General features: G+C 43.3%; 1 protein-coding gene across 1 annotated transcript; it reads right to left on the bottom strand.

Annotated features, from left to right (window-relative positions):
• Positions 1–684: 684 nt before the first annotated feature.
• Positions 685–4502, bottom strand: LOC111849239 (uncharacterized). Its single transcript, XM_023821958.2, has 5 exons — positions 4428–4502; positions 4127–4227; positions 2558–2748; positions 2126–2162; positions 685–1974 (listed from the first exon to the last, which is right to left on the bottom strand). The coding sequence occupies exons 2-5, from the start codon at positions 4203–4205 to the stop codon at positions 1580–1582; spliced, it is 702 nt and encodes a 233-aa protein (XP_023677726.2). The 5' UTR covers positions 4206–4227; positions 4428–4502; the 3' UTR covers positions 685–1579.
• Between the last annotated feature and the right edge of the window lie 14905 nt (positions 4503–19407).

Genomic DNA, 19407 nt, shown 5'->3' with positions numbered 1-19407 from the left:
AGCTATCAAATTACCCATAGGTGTGCATGCGTGTGTGACTAGTGTGTGAGTGTGCCCTGCGATGGGTTGGTGGCCCATCCTAGGTTATCCCCTGCCCTTTGCCTGCAATGGGTTGGTGGCCCATCCTAGGTTATCCCCTGCCCTTTGCCTGCGATGGGTTGGTGGCCCATCCTAGGTTATCCCCTGCCCTTTGCCTGCGATGGGTTGGTGGCCCATCCTAGGTTATCCCCTGCCCTTTGCCTGCGATGGGTTGGTGGCCCATCCTAGGTTATCCCCTGCCCTTTGCCTGTAGTTTCTGGATATGCTCTGGACCCCTGCAGTCCTGCACAGGACTAGTGGGTATGGAAAACAGATAAACGGTTTCTGGAATAAGTGGATTGAAAACAAGAGCACAGCCATATATAATCTGTTTTTTTTATTGATTTCTCAGTATATATTTACTGTTAGTTTGAACATTAGTGCAAGGATCCTTTCATGCATTCACACAACTGTAAACAAAACAAATAAATAAGAGTTTAAAAGCAATGTTGCCCATTAATGCCAATACAGTAGTGCTGTGGAGCAAGGGGACAGAGGTCCAAAAGTGTGTTCGGTCTGAGCTGTAGACCGCCCCCACCCCCTGCTTGGGGGAAGGACCTCAAAAGGAAAGACACCCCCCCCCCCCCCCTACGTGGAGTCATCTGGATACATGCCTCCCAAAAAAAAACGAACAATGGTGTCAGGTAACAAACCAAAGTGCAGTGGCATGTACTACGAAGTGGGGTTACTGGCGTATCGGGGTAACTTGTCGGATTTGCGGTGGTCTGGGCAAAACGTACGTGAACGAATATGTGAATATGTGAACGAATGTCCATTTAAACTGCGGTACCATAAATCCGACAAGGTACCCCGATAAGCCAGTAACCCCGCTTCGTAGTACAGGCCGCAGGTTATAAATAATACAAAAAATAACAATAACAACATATTCTAAATAGTAGTGAGTAAAACAACAATAGCGATTATTTAATGATAATGACCCATCCATCAATGGTTTAATGGACAGGATGCCAGTCCATCACGGGGCACACACACAAACTCACCAACAACAACAACAACAGCAATAATAATAACAATAACAAAACAACAACAACAACAATAACAAAACAACAACAATAATAAGAATAATATTAATATTAATAATAATAATAATAATCAGTCAAATGTAAAATGTACTTGGATCAACAGGAAAATGTCTAGTTATCCTTGTCCTGAAATCCCAAGCCCTGGATACGTTACAAAATACTATCCTGAGAGTGCCACTGTAGTGCTAGGCATGTACAGGAAGCAGGAAATGAACTGGGATAGTTGGCATAGTGATTTGTGCCACATCACAGTGTCATCTTGGCACGAAGTGTCTAAGAAAGCGCCTTGCGTCTCTGTCGAAGTAACGGGCTCTGACTTGGTGTCCGTCCATAGCTCCTGTGCAAAAGGGCGCACCATCTCTGCTCTGTGAGGTTCTGCAGATCTTTCGGTGCTCCAGCTTGAGCCCTGCCGGCCCTGGGCTCCGGTTCTCCGCACATCCACGAGGGCACCTGCACCCTCACTTCCCCAGCTTGTCCACCGGGAGGAGCCCCAGCTTGCTGTGCTCCCGGATCAGCTTCCACTCCTCATTTTCCACAGTCGTAATCATCTCTGCCATGAGGGGTTGCTGGGCACTCAGAGGCACCACGGACAAGCAATCGTTTGCCCACACGGTTTTCGCACCTGCCGGAAGCTTCACCTCGCAGGTTAACTGTGTCTTGGTTTGGTCCTTAACCCTGATAGTCAACGTGGCCCTACTGCAGTAGTTATGAGGATTACAGCGCACTCCCAAGTTCAGGTACATCAAGTATGTTCCATTATGCTCAACCTGTATCTTTCCATTGTCCGCATTGTAGGTCACTCCACTCTGCCCTGGGTGCAGTTCCCACAAAATGGTGGTGGTCTTTACTTGTTCTGCAGGAGGGAAAGAGGGCTGCTGTTACTCAAACGTCCACAGACTCCAGACAACAGGCACTTCGTTTCACTTTGAACACTTCTAAGCAAACAAAAGATGTTACGCGTTTGCCGGAAGTATGCAACAGGATTCAGAGACAAAAATACTCACCGAATTTCGGTGTGAGGATGGAGGAAGATTGATGTACCTGGCGGGAAGACGAGGCATGTTACAAAACGCGTGCCGAATCCATTTAATTTTACTTTGAAAACTAATATATTAAGCCCACTTTCTCAAGTACCTTTAACAGAAAACGCTCACAAAGACATACGTGCATGCTGTTTCCACAATCAGCTTAAAGCAGTCAGTTAACTTTGGCAATAATAGAAAACATGTCCACATATTTTATTACTATATATTACGGTTACTATATATATATACGGTTTCTAGTATATAATAGATATTACTGATCTATAAATCTATAAATGCCTGCAAGATTAACTGTTTAAACGAACCTCTCACAATTAACTTTGTTTAAATGTTTAAGCTTTAAAAAACTAAATTGAAGGTAATTTTGATCAATTTTTATCTTGAGATCGGTACCTTGCTGTGGTTGTGCGGGTGGGTCATGTTGATTTCGGCCAGCTCTCTCCGGATCTCCATCACCATCAAGGTGACTGTCACTGTTCCCCCGATCAGAGTCACGAAAAGAACCACGACCATCGCCACAAGCCAGATGGACGGACTGCCGGAGCTGCTGCCAGTCGGCGGTCGTAGAGCTTCCATGTCACTTTCTGATGTCATTTCGGAAAAAAAGGCGCAGAGATTGACCGGTCAGTTACAAAGTAATCCTCCTTCGGCTTTCTACAGCATGGATAAACCCACAGTGAGCGCTGGTGCTTTGTTTTTATTTGCTTTGTTGGAAATGCTGGTAATTTAAACCCGCGGTAAGTAGGTGGACAAGTCCGCCCCTCGATTTTAGTGGTTAAAAAAAAGCTTGTCCGCATTTCCGCTTTACCATGACGTAAGGCGACAACTTTACTGGCGAAGTCACAGGAGAATTTACCGGTAAACTCTTTACCGTTTTCATATATCTGTTCATCATTCATCCATCATCCGTTTGGCCAGTCGCTAGATTTTATTCGAGATTCAAGATTCTTTGTCACATACATAGTTATACAAAGTACGAGGTTAAATGTCGCAAGGGCATGTTGTCACAGCAATTTATTCTGTGACTAGAAGTTACTGGTGAGAAATAGTTACAGAAATAGTTACAGAAATAGTTACAGAAATAGTTACAGAAAACCACATCCCAACTAAATGTATACTGTATATTCACGTGATGCATATTTAATCATTTTGACCCATTCAATTAAAAAATGTAATGTTACTTTGTATGTTTTAAAAAAACCTGCAGTTTATTGGTTAATTGTAAAACTGTTTTTTTTTTATAGTAGAGGATTTTATTTTTGATTTTAATATGTAAATAACTCACCTAATTCATGTAAGCCTTAATAGCAAGTTAGCTGAAGTTAGCCAGAGATTGTGGTCGGGGCATGTTGTCATATTTTAACAGGCCGCCCAGAGCGTTATTTCACTGACACTCTCTGTTGACCATCTTAGGATAGATATGAATTACACTGAATTATTTCTAATTTGATAGTTCCAATTAACGAGTTATTTCAAACGTGTGTATTATTAACATTTTGACCAATTGCCTTTTTAATAAACACAAAGCCTTCAATCGAAACAGATTTAAACACGTTTCTTTCTTTAATAAAATAATGTATTATATAAATATGAACTATTACATTATCTATTATTTTCAGTGTTCCCTGATGTGTTACTTTTCGATACGTTTCAATTTCAATATGTTTGAACTTCATATTATCTCAGAGTGTTTTTAGTGTCAGTCGGTCTGTCTGCCAATATGTGTAATACTTTATATAAGCATATTCTATAGATAAAGATAATACTGTATTGAATATTATGAGTCCCAGCCGGGGGGGGGCGGGGGGTTACACAGGGGTTATCCAGTAGAGGGAAGAGAAAACATGGTGATGTTGAGTTGAGAGAGCGGGCTTGCAAAATTTACGAGTCACCTGATATGGCGGAGGATTTATCATACTTCACGGACATTTCTGCTTTTTTTTCGTTTGGGGTTTAACTTACCTTCCAAAATTGCCCAGAAAAAAAGAGAGGCTGCACAGGAGAGAGAAGAACTGCGCATCGGCATCCGTCCGTCACTCATCCATCATCCGTTTTGCCAGTCGCTAGATGTTATTAACCATTGTTTGACTATTAAATACTCCTAATACATGACAATCTAAAATACTTCTTTAACTTTTCTGACATTCCTTGCACTCTAACTGTTTATTGTTATTGAATATTACTATGTAAATGCGTGTTGTGTTACTGCAGTTTCCTTCGGGATCAATAAAGTATCTATTTATAGCTACGTTACTGCACTTACTGGTGAGAAACTGGTGATGGACAGAGAGCGGGCTTGCAAAACCTACGAGTCATCTGATAAAGCGGAGGATTTATCATACTTCACGGACATTTCTCTTTTTTTTTTCTCCGTTTGGGGTTTAACTTCCCTTCCAAAATTGCCCGGAAAAAAGAGAGGCTGCACAGGAGAAAGAGAAACTGCCATCGACTGTGTCACCAGAACTTGCTTCCCTTACGAAAGGAGCGCAGCCTTGAGCCCCCGGATAGATTTTTCTCCCTCCCCCAATTTTCAGACGAATGTCCGCCAGGACCCCGCAATTTCGCGGTATCGATTACTTAGCCATTTTAAGACCTTTTTAAACTCCTGACAACGAAATGATCTTAGTAATTCACACACGTGTAAACAATTCTTAACAGCTTAGTATGATGTGATGGAATTACAGCAATGGAAATTCAACGGCATAGATTTTTTAAACATCTTTCTTCATCTTCTTCTTCTTCTTCTTCTTCTTCTTCTTCTTCTTCTTCTTCTTCTTATTATTATTATTATTATTATTATTATTATTATTATTATTATTATTAGTAGTAGTAGTAGTAGTATTGTTATTGTTGGCACACAAGGTATGCCAAGATTAATAACAGGTAGTGTAGGGAACTCCCTACATGTTGCCTACTCAGCTGAACTTTGGAAACTTCCACATGCCATGTACAGTAATAAAAGTATGTAGGAGATCCCATAACCGCATAACGACATTTTTTTTCTGGCAAAGGTCAGAGGTGAAGGGCGCGCACTATGTCCTGCCTGCTACTGAAATGTCAGACAAGGAGGCTGTACCGTAGGTAAAAAAAAATGCTGAAATTTGAGTTGTAGGTATTTTCCAGCGTTACCGGTACACATTAAGAAATGGAAACTGGAAACAGAAGTGGCAGAGAAACCACCCTCGCAGCTAAGATCACTTGTAAAAACTTGAATTGTATGTTTATGTGTTGAGGTGATATGGCTTTTAGGTCGACGTGAAATAATATTCATAATAATGCTTTACTCTGTAAGTCTCATTTGTACAATTCAGACATGCGTACCAGGTTGTGACCAAGCATATTATCACCAACCACTTGCCAGTCTTCCCAGACAGTAACTTTTTCAGTCGGTATTCTGCACAGCAACTAGATCATTTCTGTATCCTGAGCTTGACCCACCCCAAGGCTGAGGACGTCCGAACTGCCCAGCCTTCCTGGGCCCGTCCAGAGAAGCCTTTGGCCCACATTCTGTCATCTGGAGCCAAACATTGCAGGCTACTCTCACTTCAGAGGCATAGGCTGTGTTTGGGGAAATGATGAAACCAGAGGAATGGGGAACCTTCGCTGTGGTGATCAGCCAGCGTACTGTCAGGGGGAATCTCCTGTCTGAGCATGGGGTGCTTGCCCCCCCTCCCCACACTTAATCGCCGCTGCTGCAAAACTTGCATGACGTGAGCTGGTTCCCCTGCACAGTGGTCTTTCCACCGGCACCCATGTCATGTGACCACTTGTTTCTCAGCTGTAATTCTGCGAATCCAATCATTGCTGTAAGTCACTTTTCAGGGATGTACTGGAAAGCAGAAAATGTCTGGAGATAAGCTTTTCCATTGCTGTACACAGTGGTCACATTCCTCAGAACCCTGGGTACCACAGGAGCCCCTCTCTGAGGGTAAGATCATAGCCAATAACCCTCTGACACGCCCAGAATGACTGTCAGCTGACAGAAACAAGTTAAAGAACAGGAAAAAACAAAAAAAACACACATTTTCAGTGCTAAACCTCACAGCAAAATCAAGATTCGGCAAAATTGTGTGCAATTGTAATGAGTCATTCACCAGTCATTCTGAAGGACTTTGCCGCAATTTTCTTTCCAAAAATCACAATCGTCCAACTACCCAGCAGAATTGGAATCCGAACCCTTTTATTCACCATGTATAAAAAGTATAAGCACTTTGTTTTGGAGCAGTTGATAGTATGAAGTATTAAGACAAAAGCACAATTATTAAAAATAAAAAAGACACTGAGCAATAAAAATGTGCAATAAATAAATGCACAGGTATACATATAGACATATAAAGACGGGTAACACAACAAGGTGTGGGATGCAAACAGATCTGGGGTCAGTACAAATAAGGTTATAGAGTCAAAAGCAGGCCTAGACTGGGAATCTGGCAAACTGGGCATTTTCCTGGTGGACTGGTGGTTTGTGGGCCGGCAAAATTCTTAATATGTCATTAGACATATATGTCCTTTATCCATGTAAAATACATATGAAATTAATGAACTGTCAAACATATGTCTTATGTACAATTAAATGAATGTGTTATTAGTCATATAAGTGCATTATGTAAAATATATGTTAAATTCATGATTTATCAAACATATAAGTTCTACATTGATGTTAATATAAATATTTTTAAACAAATCTGCATTTTTAAATCCTGGTTTAATTCCGGGTCTGCTGGCAGAAGGCTACACTGCGCGGCAGGTTGCTTCAAGGTTCAAATTTCTAAAACAGCAGCACACAAGAATAAGGTGACACAGGAGACACTGGGAATGACCAGAAACCAGCCAGGTAAAGGGAGGAAGCGACTTTTTAAATGCCAGAGATGACTGTTAACTTATCTGACAGTTTCTCATGAATCGAAGGATGACATTAAGTGACCTTTAAAAGGAATGGGAAACAGTAAGTGCAGGTGTGAAGTGCACTGCTAGGACAGTTCATATCAGGCTCCTAGAAACAGGACTGAAGTCACATACAGCAAGGAAGAAGCCCTTCATTAATGAGAAGCAGGGAAGAGCCAGACTGCAGTTCGCAGAAAAATATATATTATTCACAGACACACACCCATAAATTGAGAATTGAGTGAAACAAAAAATTGTGCTGCGGTCTCTTAATTTTTTCCCCGGCTGTGTAAGTCCTATATACACTCACAATGCATATTAAATTCATGTTTTGTCAGTACTAGTTTTTATGCATAATTCTTTGAATGAACTCAATTGAATCATAAACTGTGGTTCCACACAACTAGAATGAGTATTTGGAAAGGAAATATGTTTTTTCAGCTGATGCTCACTTTGGGTTCTGAGAACAAAACACAGTTACGTTAATCTCACTGAATTTTCTCATGTCTAATTAAACCAACTGGATGTGCAGAGATCATACATGCATTTCATTAGAATAATATAAAAGCTATATAAATTTTAAAGTGAAAACGAACAATATACATGAATTTCCTACTAAAGCCATATTTGATCATGTATGATTGATTTAATACTTTTATATTTTTCCAGCTGGCTTTTCCCTTGAGTGTCTTACATGTTAAATGTGTTTTTTGGTATGAATGTGGCCATAATCATACAAGAAAAAACACCGACTTGCAGTGAACATATAAAATCCACCATGTGTTGTCATATATAACTGTAATAGGAAACATGCTTGACAGCCTTACATGAAGCATGCAGTTTTTTATAATGGTGGTCATAAGCACAGTGCTATGGAAAGGTGTAATAGCGGTCGGTTGCTTTCCTGGTCAAAATAATAGGGATAGGAGACAATCGGTCTTGGTCACAAGATAAGAAATGTCCTTGTCTTCGGTACGGTGACATTGTAAAGTCACACGAGTCTGTGTAGAAAGTTGTGAGGAGCTGCCTGATAATTATCTCTTGGCCCCGAAACAACAAGAGATCTTTTCTTTCAGCTTTGTAGTGTCGCACTGAAATCTAAAACCAGCAATTGTGTTTTAATAACTGTATTATGAAGCCGTACTGGTTGGAGCAGAATGTGAAAATTCACACCTCAGAGCCAACGGTCTTTATCATTGAATGCTTCTCTACAAAAAGCAACAGATGTATTCTCACAGCATTTTTCCAAAACTCACTCCCAGTCAAAGCCAATAGCTTAGGTCCTACAGGGGGAACTGGGCTAGTGAAATAACCATTGTACGCCACAACCAGTGTACGCCACAACCAGTGTACGCAACAACCAGTGTACGCCACAACCAGTGTACGCAACAACCAGTGTACGCAACAACCAGTGTACGCCACAACCAGCGTACGCCCACAACCAGTGTACGCCACAACCAGCGTACGCCCACAACCAGTGTACGCAACAACCAGTGTACGCAACAAGCAAAGAAAAACTTTTTAAGGCAAGACGTGTGCAATGCAAAGCTCAATTTCTCTCCAAGTTTGGCCAATTATTGATGACATATCTATCAACTTCCAGTCTCAATACAACCTTATTTACTTACTGGCAAATTTTGCCGGCCCACAAACCCATCAGAAAAATGCCCAGTATGCCAGATTCCCAGTCCAGGCCTGCTTATGTCTCGATAAATGTATTTATTTTTCTTATTTGTACTTCTGTCTTGATAGTATGGTAAATTGTACACTTCATGTGCTCCAAAACAAAGTCCTTATACATTTTATACCTGGTGAATAAAAAGGTTCTGATTCCAATTCCAGGGATTTTGCCGCAGAGACTCGCGCTGATGCTTCACACCTCTGGGACTATGGTTCAAATCTCCACCTTGGTTGTACATGTGTGTATGTTCTCCCTGTGTTATTGTGGGGCTTCTACCGGATACCCCCCCCCCCAACAGCCCAAACACATGCTAAAGTAAATTGGAGTTGCCAAGTTATTTGTAGGTGTGAATGGTGTGTGTACGCCCTGCAATGGGTTGGTGCCCTATCCTGAGTTATTCTCTGACTGATGTCCACAGCTTCTGGGATAGACCCCAGACCCCTAATACCCTGCACAGGAGAAGCAGGTACAAAAGTTGGACAATTGTGATTTTGGGGAAGACAACTGTACTGTAGGACGTCAGAATGACTGGTGAATGACAATTTTGCACAATCTTGATTTTGCTGTGAGGTTTAGCACTGAAAATGTGTGTTTTTTTTGTTTTTTCTTGTTCTTTAACTTGTCGCTGTCAGCTGACAGTCATTCTGGGCGTGTCAGAGGGTTATTGGCTATGATCTTACCCTCAGAGAGGGGCTCTTGTGGTACCCAGGGTTCTGAGGAATGTGACCACTGTGTACAGCAATGGAAAAGCTTATCTCCAGACATTTTCTGCTTTCCAGTACATCCCTGAAAAGTGACTTACAGCAATGATTGGATTCACAGAATTACAGCTGAGAAACAAGTGGTCACATGACATGAGTGTCGGTGGAAAGACCACTGTGCAGGGGAACCAGCTCACGTCATGCAAGTTTTGCAGCAGCGGCGATTAAGTGTGTGGGGGGGGGGGGGCAAGCACCCCATGCTCAGACAGGAGATTCCCCCTAACAGTACGCTGGCTGATCACCACAGCGAAGATTCCCCATTCCTCTCGTTTCATCATTTCCCCAAACACAGCCTATGCCTCTGAAGTGAGAGTAGCCTGCAATGTTTGGCTGCAGATGACAGAATGTGGGCCAAAGGCTTCTCTGGACAGGCCCAGGAAAGCTGGACAGTTCGGACGTCCTCAGCCTTGGGGTGGGTCAAGCTCAGGATTGTGTTTGAATCAGTGGCACCCCCCCCCCCCCCACCACCACCGCCACCCCGTGCAATAATGAGTGTTCCTCACATAATTTAGGTTTCATATTCCATTAAAAACAACAACAATAACAATAGTAATTAATTATATGTGGACCCATGAATCAGTTGCTATCAGCTAGAAGGCTTCCACAGGTGACCTTCAGATCAGGGGGACGAATTCCAAACCCAAAAAGCCTCATACCGCCCCCGTGTCTAACACACTGAAGCACTGCAGTGATCCTTTCAAAAAATGAGAACAAAAAGTATGTTTTCTTCAAAGCATGTTCAGTTCCTGTTCTGGAAACCTCAGTGTGAAAGTCCACAAGTAAGCTATCTGGTTTGGGGGAGTCAGGATTTTTCTGGTGATGTCATTTTCACAAAAAGCTCACTTGTCACTCAGTCCTCCTGTTGACTCTGCCCACGCTCACTTTGCATTGTCTGCAACAATAAAGGACACTCATGCACAGCTGGAACACACACACATGCAATCAACGGGGAAACTCTAAAACCAACGCGCTCACACACTCACCCATACAAATGAATACCTGCAAATACCAACAGACACACAAGAGTGATGGGTTGAGACTGTTTTATACATGCGATCACGTTCAGACACGTAAAGACACACTGATATGTAGTAACAGATTTAAACGTTTGCACGCAAACCAGGGAATGTCATGAGGACACGATGACAGTCATACTGAGAAAGGACCTGGAATGCAGAATCATTATGTAAGGTGACATTCACTCTCCAACTCTGATATCAGACATAAACAACAGGGCCAAGAATGATCATCACGGACATGTTCAGCGTGTCTCTTCAGGATGAGCCTGAGACTGCTCTGGAAGACGTCATGCCTCGTTTTGTCCCCCTTTAGTTTGCTTACCAGCCCCACCTTGGAGCCAAGGACGCCATCATCTACCTGCTCAATCGTGTCTTCACCCACCTGGACCAGCCGGAGAGCACTGTGAGGGTCACGTTCTTTGACTTTTCCAGTGCATTCAGTACCATCAGGCCAATTCTCCTTGGGGAGACAGCGATGCAGGTGGATGCCTCTCTAGTGTCCTGGATTGTGGACTACCTGACAGAAAGACCACAACATGTGCGTCTTAAACGCTGTGTGTCTAACGTGGTGGTCAGCAACACCGGGGCACCTCAAGGGACCGTCCTCTCTCCCGTCCTATTCACCCTCTACACCACGGACCTCAGCCACTGCACAGAAACCTGCCATCTTCAGACGTTTTCTGATGATTCTGCGGTGGTTGGATGCATCAGAGGTGTGGATGAGACGGAGTACCGGACTGTGGTGGATTCCTTTGTTACGTGGCGCGAGCAGAATCATCTGCAGCCGAACGTGACAAAGACAAAGGACTTGATTGTGGACTTTAGGAGGACCAGAAAACCAGTGACCCCTGTCTCAATCCTGGGGGTTGATGTGGACATAGTGGAGGACTACAAATACCTTGGAGTAAATACCAAATACTCCAAATACCTTGCAGTACACATCGACAATAAACCGGACTGGCTTAAAAACACAACGTCAGGGGGCTGAGGTCCTTTAACATCTGTCAGACAGTGCTCAGGATTTTCTATGAGTCTGTTGTGGCCAGTGCCATACTCTATGTCTACGCTGTTGCATGCTGGGGCAGCAGGCAGAGGGTAGCGGATGCCAACAAACTCAACAAACTTATTCATAAGGCCAGTAACATTGTGGGGATGGAGCCGGACTCTCTTAAGGTGGTGTTGGAGAGGAGGATGGTGTCCAAGCTAAGAACAATGTTGGACAATTTCTGCCACTCACTCCATGACGTGCTGGCCAGTCACAGGAGCTCGCTCAGTGAGAGGCTAAGACCCAAATGCTCCACTGAACGACACAGGAAATCATCTCTCTGTACAATGCCTCCACATAAGCACAAGTATCACACTACACTACAAGTATACATCCTCAATTGAACCCCATGTATAGCTAATTTCTGTGATATATTAGAAAATTGTTTGTATATTGTTTGTATAATATATTATTATATCCATCCATCCATCCACCCATCCATCCATTATCTTCCGCTTATCCGAGGTCGGGTCGCGGGGGCAGCAGTCTCAGCAGGGAAACCCAGACTTCCCTCTCCCCGGCCACTTCGTCCAGCTCCTCTGGGGGAATCCCGAGGCGTTCCCAGGCCAGCCGAGAGACATAGTCCCTCCAGCGTGTCCTGGGTCTTCTCCGGGGCCTCCTCCTAGTGGGACATGCCCGGAACACCTCACCAGGGAGGCGTTCAGGAGGCATCCTAAGCAGATGCCCGAGCCCAATGCAGAGGAGCAGCGGCTCGACTCTGAGGCTCTCCTGAATAACTGAGCTCCTCATCCTATCTCTAAGGGCAGCCCTGACACAGTCCAACCCTCACTGGAAACAAGTCCGATTTATTGGTGCCCATGCAGACCAAGCTCTGATACCGGTTGTACAGGGACCAAACAGCCCTTATAAGGAAGCCCGGCACCCCATACTCCCGGAGCACCCCCCACAGGACTCCCCGAGGGACACAGTCGAATGCCTTCTCCAAGTCCACAAAGCACATGTAGACTGGTTAGGCAAACTCCCACGCACCCTCCAAGACCCTGCTGAGAGTATAGAGCTGGTCCACTGTTCCACGGACAGGGCTAAAACCACACTGCTCCTCCTGAATCCGAGGTTCGACAATCCAGCAGATCCTCCTCTCCAGGAGCCCGGAATAGACCTTACCAGGGAGGCTGAGGAGCGTGATCCCCCTATAGTTGGAGCACACCCTCTGGTCCCCCTCTGGACATCCCTGATGTCCATGCGATGCTGCATATGCGTGTCAACCAAGACAGCCCCGCAACATCCAGAGCCTTGAGGAACTCCGGGCGAATCTCATCCACCCCGGGGGCCCGGCCACCGAGGAGCTCTTTAACCACCTCAGCGACCTCCGCCCCAGAGACAGGGGAGTCCACACCCAAGTCCCCAGACTCTGCTTCCTCGTTGGAAGGTGTGTTGATGGGATTGAGAAGGTCTTCGAAGTATTCCCTCCACCGACCCAAAACGTCCCGTGTTGAGGTCAGCAGCACCCCATCCCCACCATACACAGTGTTGATGCTGCACCGCTTTCCCACCCGGAGCCGCCGGATGGTGGACCAGAATCTCCTCGAAGCCGTCCGCAAGTCGTTTCCCATGGCCTTGCCAAACTCCTCCCACACCCGAGTTTTTGCCTCAGTGACCACTGAAGCCGCATTCTGCTTGGCCCACCGGTACCTGTCAGCTGCCTCTGGAGTCGCACAGGCTAAAAAGGCCCAATAGGACTCCTTCTTCAGCTTGACGGCATCCCTCACCACTGGTGTTCACCGGCAACAGGCACCGACCACCTTATGACCACAGCTCAGGACTCATCCCCCCACCCGAAGGCGAAGGGAGGCTATCCTCTCATCCACTGCGGTAAACCCCAATGCACAGACGCCCAGCCAGGGGGCAATAAGTATGCCCACCCCTGCTCGGCACCTCTCCCCGTGAGCAACTTCAGAGTGGAAGAGGGTCCAACCCACCTGAAGGAGACTGGTTCCAGAGCCCAAGCCGTGCGTCGAGGTGAGCCCGACTATATCTTGCCAGAACTTCACAGCCTCGCGCCCCAGCTCAGGCTCCTTCCCCGTCAGAGAGGGGACATTCCATGTCCCTAGAGCTAGCTTCTGCAGCCGGGGATCGGACCGCCAAGGCCCCCGCCTTCGGCCACTGCCCAATTCACACTGCACCCGACCACTACGACCCCTCCTACAGCTGGTGAGCCCATTGGAGATATTATTACATATAATACATAATATATATTGTTTGTATATTGAGTTCCTTGTAATAGAGACATTTATAATTATGGTATTGTTATATTTGTATTATTTGTTATTGGTATTTAACTTGTTAATTATTTTCTTACTATCTGGAAGCAACTGTATCCACATAATTTCATCAGGGATCAATAAAGTATTCTGAATCTGAATAAAATACTTTAATGGTCTGCTTGCACCCCCAGTTGCTTACCATCTCACTCCTTGTAGCCAGTGATATACATTGACATTTGTTTCAGCGTAGTATTTTATTTAATGCCCTGATTTGACTGTTGAATTACCTAATTGTGTTACACCATAGTGGCAAAGCTGTTCAAGGACTACCACTGCAGCTACACATCTCATCGGCTCGGGGCATTATGGGTAATGTGATATTTAAATGAAATGTACTGTATTTCAGCATTATTACTGGATCAGTTAACAAAAAACTTTTTCAAGGTAAATGAATTAGACGCCAGAAAAACTGGAGTAGATCCCATATGGTGAAATGACTAACTCACAGTTTTAATATTATGGTCAAACAGGTGTTTAACCACCGTAATTTCATCACACCATCTGTCATTGTGTTATCGTAAGTCCAACAGTCAGCTTAACCGAAAAGCTTTCTTCTTTTACCACACTTTCCTCAGACCACACTTTTCCCCAGAGATCCCTGCGAATGTACAAATTCAAAATTCACCACTTGTGCCAAGCTATTCGCGTTTTGCCGATACAGCGTCACGTGCAGTGCACGCATAGACATATCATTACGGTATTCAGATCACATTAAAAAAAATAAGACTGCGAAAGGCCTACGCGCGATCAAAACGCGATCTGATACCGTAATGATACGTCTATGGGTGCACACAGCGCAAAGCGCGGGTACATGACCATAGTAAAATTAAAAGTTTTTAAGTTACTGCGAGAAACGCAGTCACAAAGACAGCTAACACGTGAATGAGTCTGGTTGCTAAGACAAAGTTGTGCGGCGTAATCAAGCCAGGACATTTAATACTAGATATATTGTGTAGTTATACTAGCAAATATGTATGCATATTACTAATATTTATATACTATATGACTTTATGCGATCCAACTCATTTTCAAGATTGTTTTGGCTTACGCGTCGTCTGCAGGTTTCTGCTATGTTTCAGCAAGCTTCAACAATATGCCAGTTTACTTGTTCACGGCCAATAACCAAAACTGAGAATGTCAAATGCGCGGATGTGAAGGGGCTACTGTATCCCTTCTCCACCTCCACACTCGTCTTCTTTTACAGGTAATTCTGCTTTTCGCTTCAAGGGGAACATGGTTCGCTTTCCAAACGAGTTTCCCCCTGAGAACAGTAATTAAAGAATCTATATTATTCTTCAAGTATCGCCCTTTTAAACAGCGTCTATGCCCTGAACTCCTGACTGTATGATCATCGCACTCAAGAGACTGCTCTATTTAGCTTGCGATGTCTTGACGTGATTTGTATACCTAGCTGTACTAACTTCCAATATATTTTATATTTACTCTTATTATACACATTAGAGGATTTACTAGATTTATTTTTTTTTTACCGTTCCTGCCCCTTTAGTATTAAAACATTTATTATTTTTCACTAACCTAATCAATAAAAGGTGACACGCATGCATGTTGTTTTAAACGAAAACGACAATAAAACGAATCGAATTAGAGAAAAATGGTGTTTGTCTCCATCTAGTGGTGACGTAATGGACACTTCAAAAAGGGACGGCGCAAAATGCACGGTGAATCTCGTTATGTCTTTAATAATTTCAAAGAAAACAGTATAGTTTGGCGTAAATGTATGTTATGTGACTGCAAATTAAACACTTAATAAGAGTATATTATTGCATGTTAATTGTGAGCATTTCAGATCGGTGCTGTTTAGGGTCATCGCGTTAAGTAACATGACAAACGACAATATCAATCGACAGTTCAAAGACCTCGCAAGAGGCATGTTTGTATTTTGACAAACGCGCCTATTTATACCAAAACAGTGACTGATAAACATGTTTGTCTAGCTGAAGAAAACAGCCATTCCCAGATAGCAAAATTATTGTGGCGCACTTCTGGCGCACATTTTCGTTTGGCCCACTTACCACAGTGAACGATGGCACTTAGGCGGTCCACTCCTGGTTCCCAAATATGGGCCACATTGTTGCCATATGTCAGCCATCACCGAAATAGTTATATCAGAATTGGACCTAATCTGGCCCAGATATCACAATTATTCTGCCCTACATTCCCCCAATTACACCGGCCCCATTTAGCAGATGGAATGATGGCACTTGGGGGGGCCATTCTTGGTTAGCAGATATGGACTGCAGGTGAGCCATGACACTGCCATGTTAGCCAACACTGAAACAGATGCACCATTTACCAAATGTCAGCCTGGTAAATAAGCCACAAATACATATACAGTGGTACCTCAGAACTTAATCCGATCGAATCCTAAAAAGTTCTGATCAAATTTTCCCCATAACAAATAATGGAAAACCAATGAATTGGTTCCCGGCCCCAAAAAATGACACCTAAATATGTTTTTTTTAGCATTTAAACACAAAATGAACCGGATAAAACAAGAAGAGCATATACTGTACTAAACACATCTAAGCACATTTATCAAAACAGTAATTTATAAAGTAAGAAAATAAATGTACCCAAACAATGTTTAAAGTTAAAAAAAAAACCAATGTGTCCTGCCCCGATCGTCAGCTCCTGTCGTGTGCCACGCCCCCCCCCCCCCCCCGTTAACCCCGTGTGGAATCCCCGTGTGATCAGCTCTTTCTGCTTGTTGTCGTTAGTCCTCTGTATTTAGTCCGCGTTTCGGTTTGTTTCCCCAGTCCGGTCATTGTATTGTCCGTCTGCGTTTTGCCTGCCTTACCTGTAATTAAACCCCATATCTATGACAGGACCCCCAGCAGATCTGGAACCAGCACCAGTGACTCCCCAGATCTAAGCACTTAAGGCAGCAACTATAATCTTATCATAAACAATGGAACAAAACCAGGAATCTCTGCTCTGACACTGCAAAACTGTTTAGAGTTTAAATCAGTATGCAGCAATTATTTTAGGAAAAATAGTCTGATAATCAAATTAATCTACTTATTTTAATAAACAATTTTGGGTAACTTAACAAACAGACAGTGCTTCCTTATCTTTTAGAATTAAGCTGCGGAATGCTGTTTTTCCATTAATCACGCGCAAGTTCAGTTTTCTGGCAAAGGGGTTTGAAAACATGCACTTCATCACCCTGTCCTTGATTTCAACACCTCCCAAAAGGCCCAAATGTTGTAACCTGCAAACAAGAATGTGTACATACTAACATGCATTCAATCCATATTTTAAGATAAGTCAGAGGAGAGTAAAGGTAATGCGATATTACCATTTTGTTTTTTTAGGTCTGCTTTATCTCTTAGGTTCTCTTCTAGAGACAGCGCTGAAGTGAGATCCAGTGGTGTTGGTTCTTCATCCGGGTACTCAGCTTGTTCATTGAGCCCAGCAGCCTGGCCATCTTGAATGGTTCCCCATATAACATAAATCTGATCCATAATCATCTCTTGCTTTAAGAGAATTTTATGCAGAAGTGCTAAAAAACAAGACTAAATTCAGTCCATGAAAAAAAAACAAAAATAGCTACTATAAAGTTAATCAGTTCCCATAGTGAGCATACAAAAGCAAAGTTGTGGACATGTACTGATACTTCTGTAAGATGTCTGGAGGAATTCAACGTATTTACAAAGTTGCTGCATGTGTACGTGTTTGTGATCTGGAGGGAGACGGCACCATAACCTGTAGGACGTATTTCTTTCTATTTTAATGTATAGCAGATTTAGTGAGAGATCTGACACAAAACAAATTCGTAAATCTGTAGAGGCAATCGGATAGTCAAAAGATTTTTTGTGCCAATAGGGAGTCAGCTTTTCTAACCATTTTCTTTCATTTTTGCTAATAATTTTCAAAGGGGAACCCTGATATAAGATCCAAATGACCACGAACCTTCACATCATAACTGATGAATCAGTCCATATATATTATATACTAGAAATTCCTGAGCATAGAGTTCCCCAAAGTGCTTAACAAATAAGGTAAGTAGTGTTTCTGTAAAGTCATTTAGCATTAATACACAGGACTTGCCAATACACACAAATAATTGCATAAAGTTTTGATAAACTTTAGTGGGCAACACATCCCTCAGATACACTGGGCCAGTGTAGAGCAGAAACTGGCCGGAGCTCTGTTGCCTTCCATCTTCACCGTTCTAGGTCTTCTTGCAAATTCTGTGGCTATGCAGCCCCTCAAATCAACCGATTTCTCTGAAATGGAAGGAGCCGGTCTAGATAACATGCGGCAACACAAGAGGGCAGAACTTCCCATCCATAAATCCAACAGACGGCGCATGACAGGAGAATTGCTGCACACGATGCCCCTCATCCTCTAGGTTCACAAAAGACACATTAGTCCAAAGTCTAGCATTCATTTTGGGGAAAGTAATACGATTGTTCATGTAAATGTCTGACTGTGCTCATTTATCACACCCACTGCATCCACTGTGTGACTTAATACCCTTAATAAAGGCTCTAGCAGGAACATCACAGATTACTGAGCACACTGTAAGAAAGGGTCTTACTGTTAACACCAAACCCACTGCTTAATGTTTTGAACTCGCACACCAGATCCCTCAAGTACTCTGATAATCACTGAGGCTTTGAATTCCCACACAAAAGCACAATCAACACAGACTTCTTTGTATAGCTTTGGAGTAATCCCAAAGTGGGTCAGAACTGTACAGCAGAGCTTCTGAATGTAGGAACACTGTCAATGTTTAATCGTAGTTTAAGACAATGATCAGTGGGAACAGCTAATGATAGTTTTCCAGTTATTTTCTAGAACATGTTCATTATACCAAAATAATAAAATGAACCTCTAGCCAGGTGCCAGCATCAGTTTTTTTAGTTCTATAGTCTTTGTAATAAAATAAGTTAAATAAAGTGGTTAGTACTGGATTATAGGCCAGATTTTTGGGGGGCAGTGGGGAGAGAGAGAGAGAGAGAGAGAGAGGGAAGTGCTCAGCATCCTGATAGCTTGTTGGATAAAACTGGTCAGAAATTTGATAGGTGCTGCATACGGTTGCAGTGGTTCCTCTCTCTCTCTGGGTGATGAGCTTTTAGCATTGATAACAGAGCAGACAACACAATCAAAGAAATACCAAAACGTAACAGCCACTCAAACACCCCATTAAACCATCGTTTGGAGAATCTTCTGTGCCACTATCATAGCTATCGGTCTCCCTATTTAAGTCACTATCACCATCGATCTCTGACTCATTATTCTGTAAATCAGTGCTGTTTGGTGACAGATCTGAGCTGGAGTGGACTGGGCCATAATCCCCAAGGCTACAGTCCTCATTCAACGACTCAAGCAACTAGCTGACCCTTTGCACAGCACTCCTCCATAAATCGCTGCATGCGGTATTTCACTTGTCTACTCTCCATAATTTTCACACCACTTTTTTTAATCCTTAGAAGTTTGTTTTCTGGACAGAGGCTCTGAAAGGGAGAAGAACGCGGAAGCTGAAAAACAGCCATTGTACTACCAGCAACTCCCTACACAGTGAGAGCACATAGCATTACA

This window comes from Paramormyrops kingsleyae, chromosome 22 (genome assembly GCF_048594095.1).
Source record: "Paramormyrops kingsleyae isolate MSU_618 chromosome 22, PKINGS_0.4, whole genome shotgun sequence".
Taxonomy (NCBI): Eukaryota; Metazoa; Chordata; class Actinopteri; order Osteoglossiformes; family Mormyridae; genus Paramormyrops; species Paramormyrops kingsleyae.
This window is presented reverse-complemented; position numbering and strand designations above follow the sequence as displayed.

Bases quoted from the DNA above. Each gene is read 5' to 3' on its own strand.
- LOC111849239 (XM_023821958.2), bottom strand. From the start codon at position 4,205: ATGAGTGACGGACGGATGCCGATGCGCAGTTCTTCTCTCTCCTGTGCA. The intron at 2,749-4,126 runs GTAAGTTAAACC...AAATGACATCAG, and splicing joins TTTCTGGGCAATTTTGGAAG to AAAGTGACATGGAAGCTCTA. The intron at 2,163-2,557 runs GTACCGATCTCA...TCTTCCCGCCAG, and splicing joins ACCCGCACAACCACAGCAAG to GTACATCAATCTTCCTCCAT.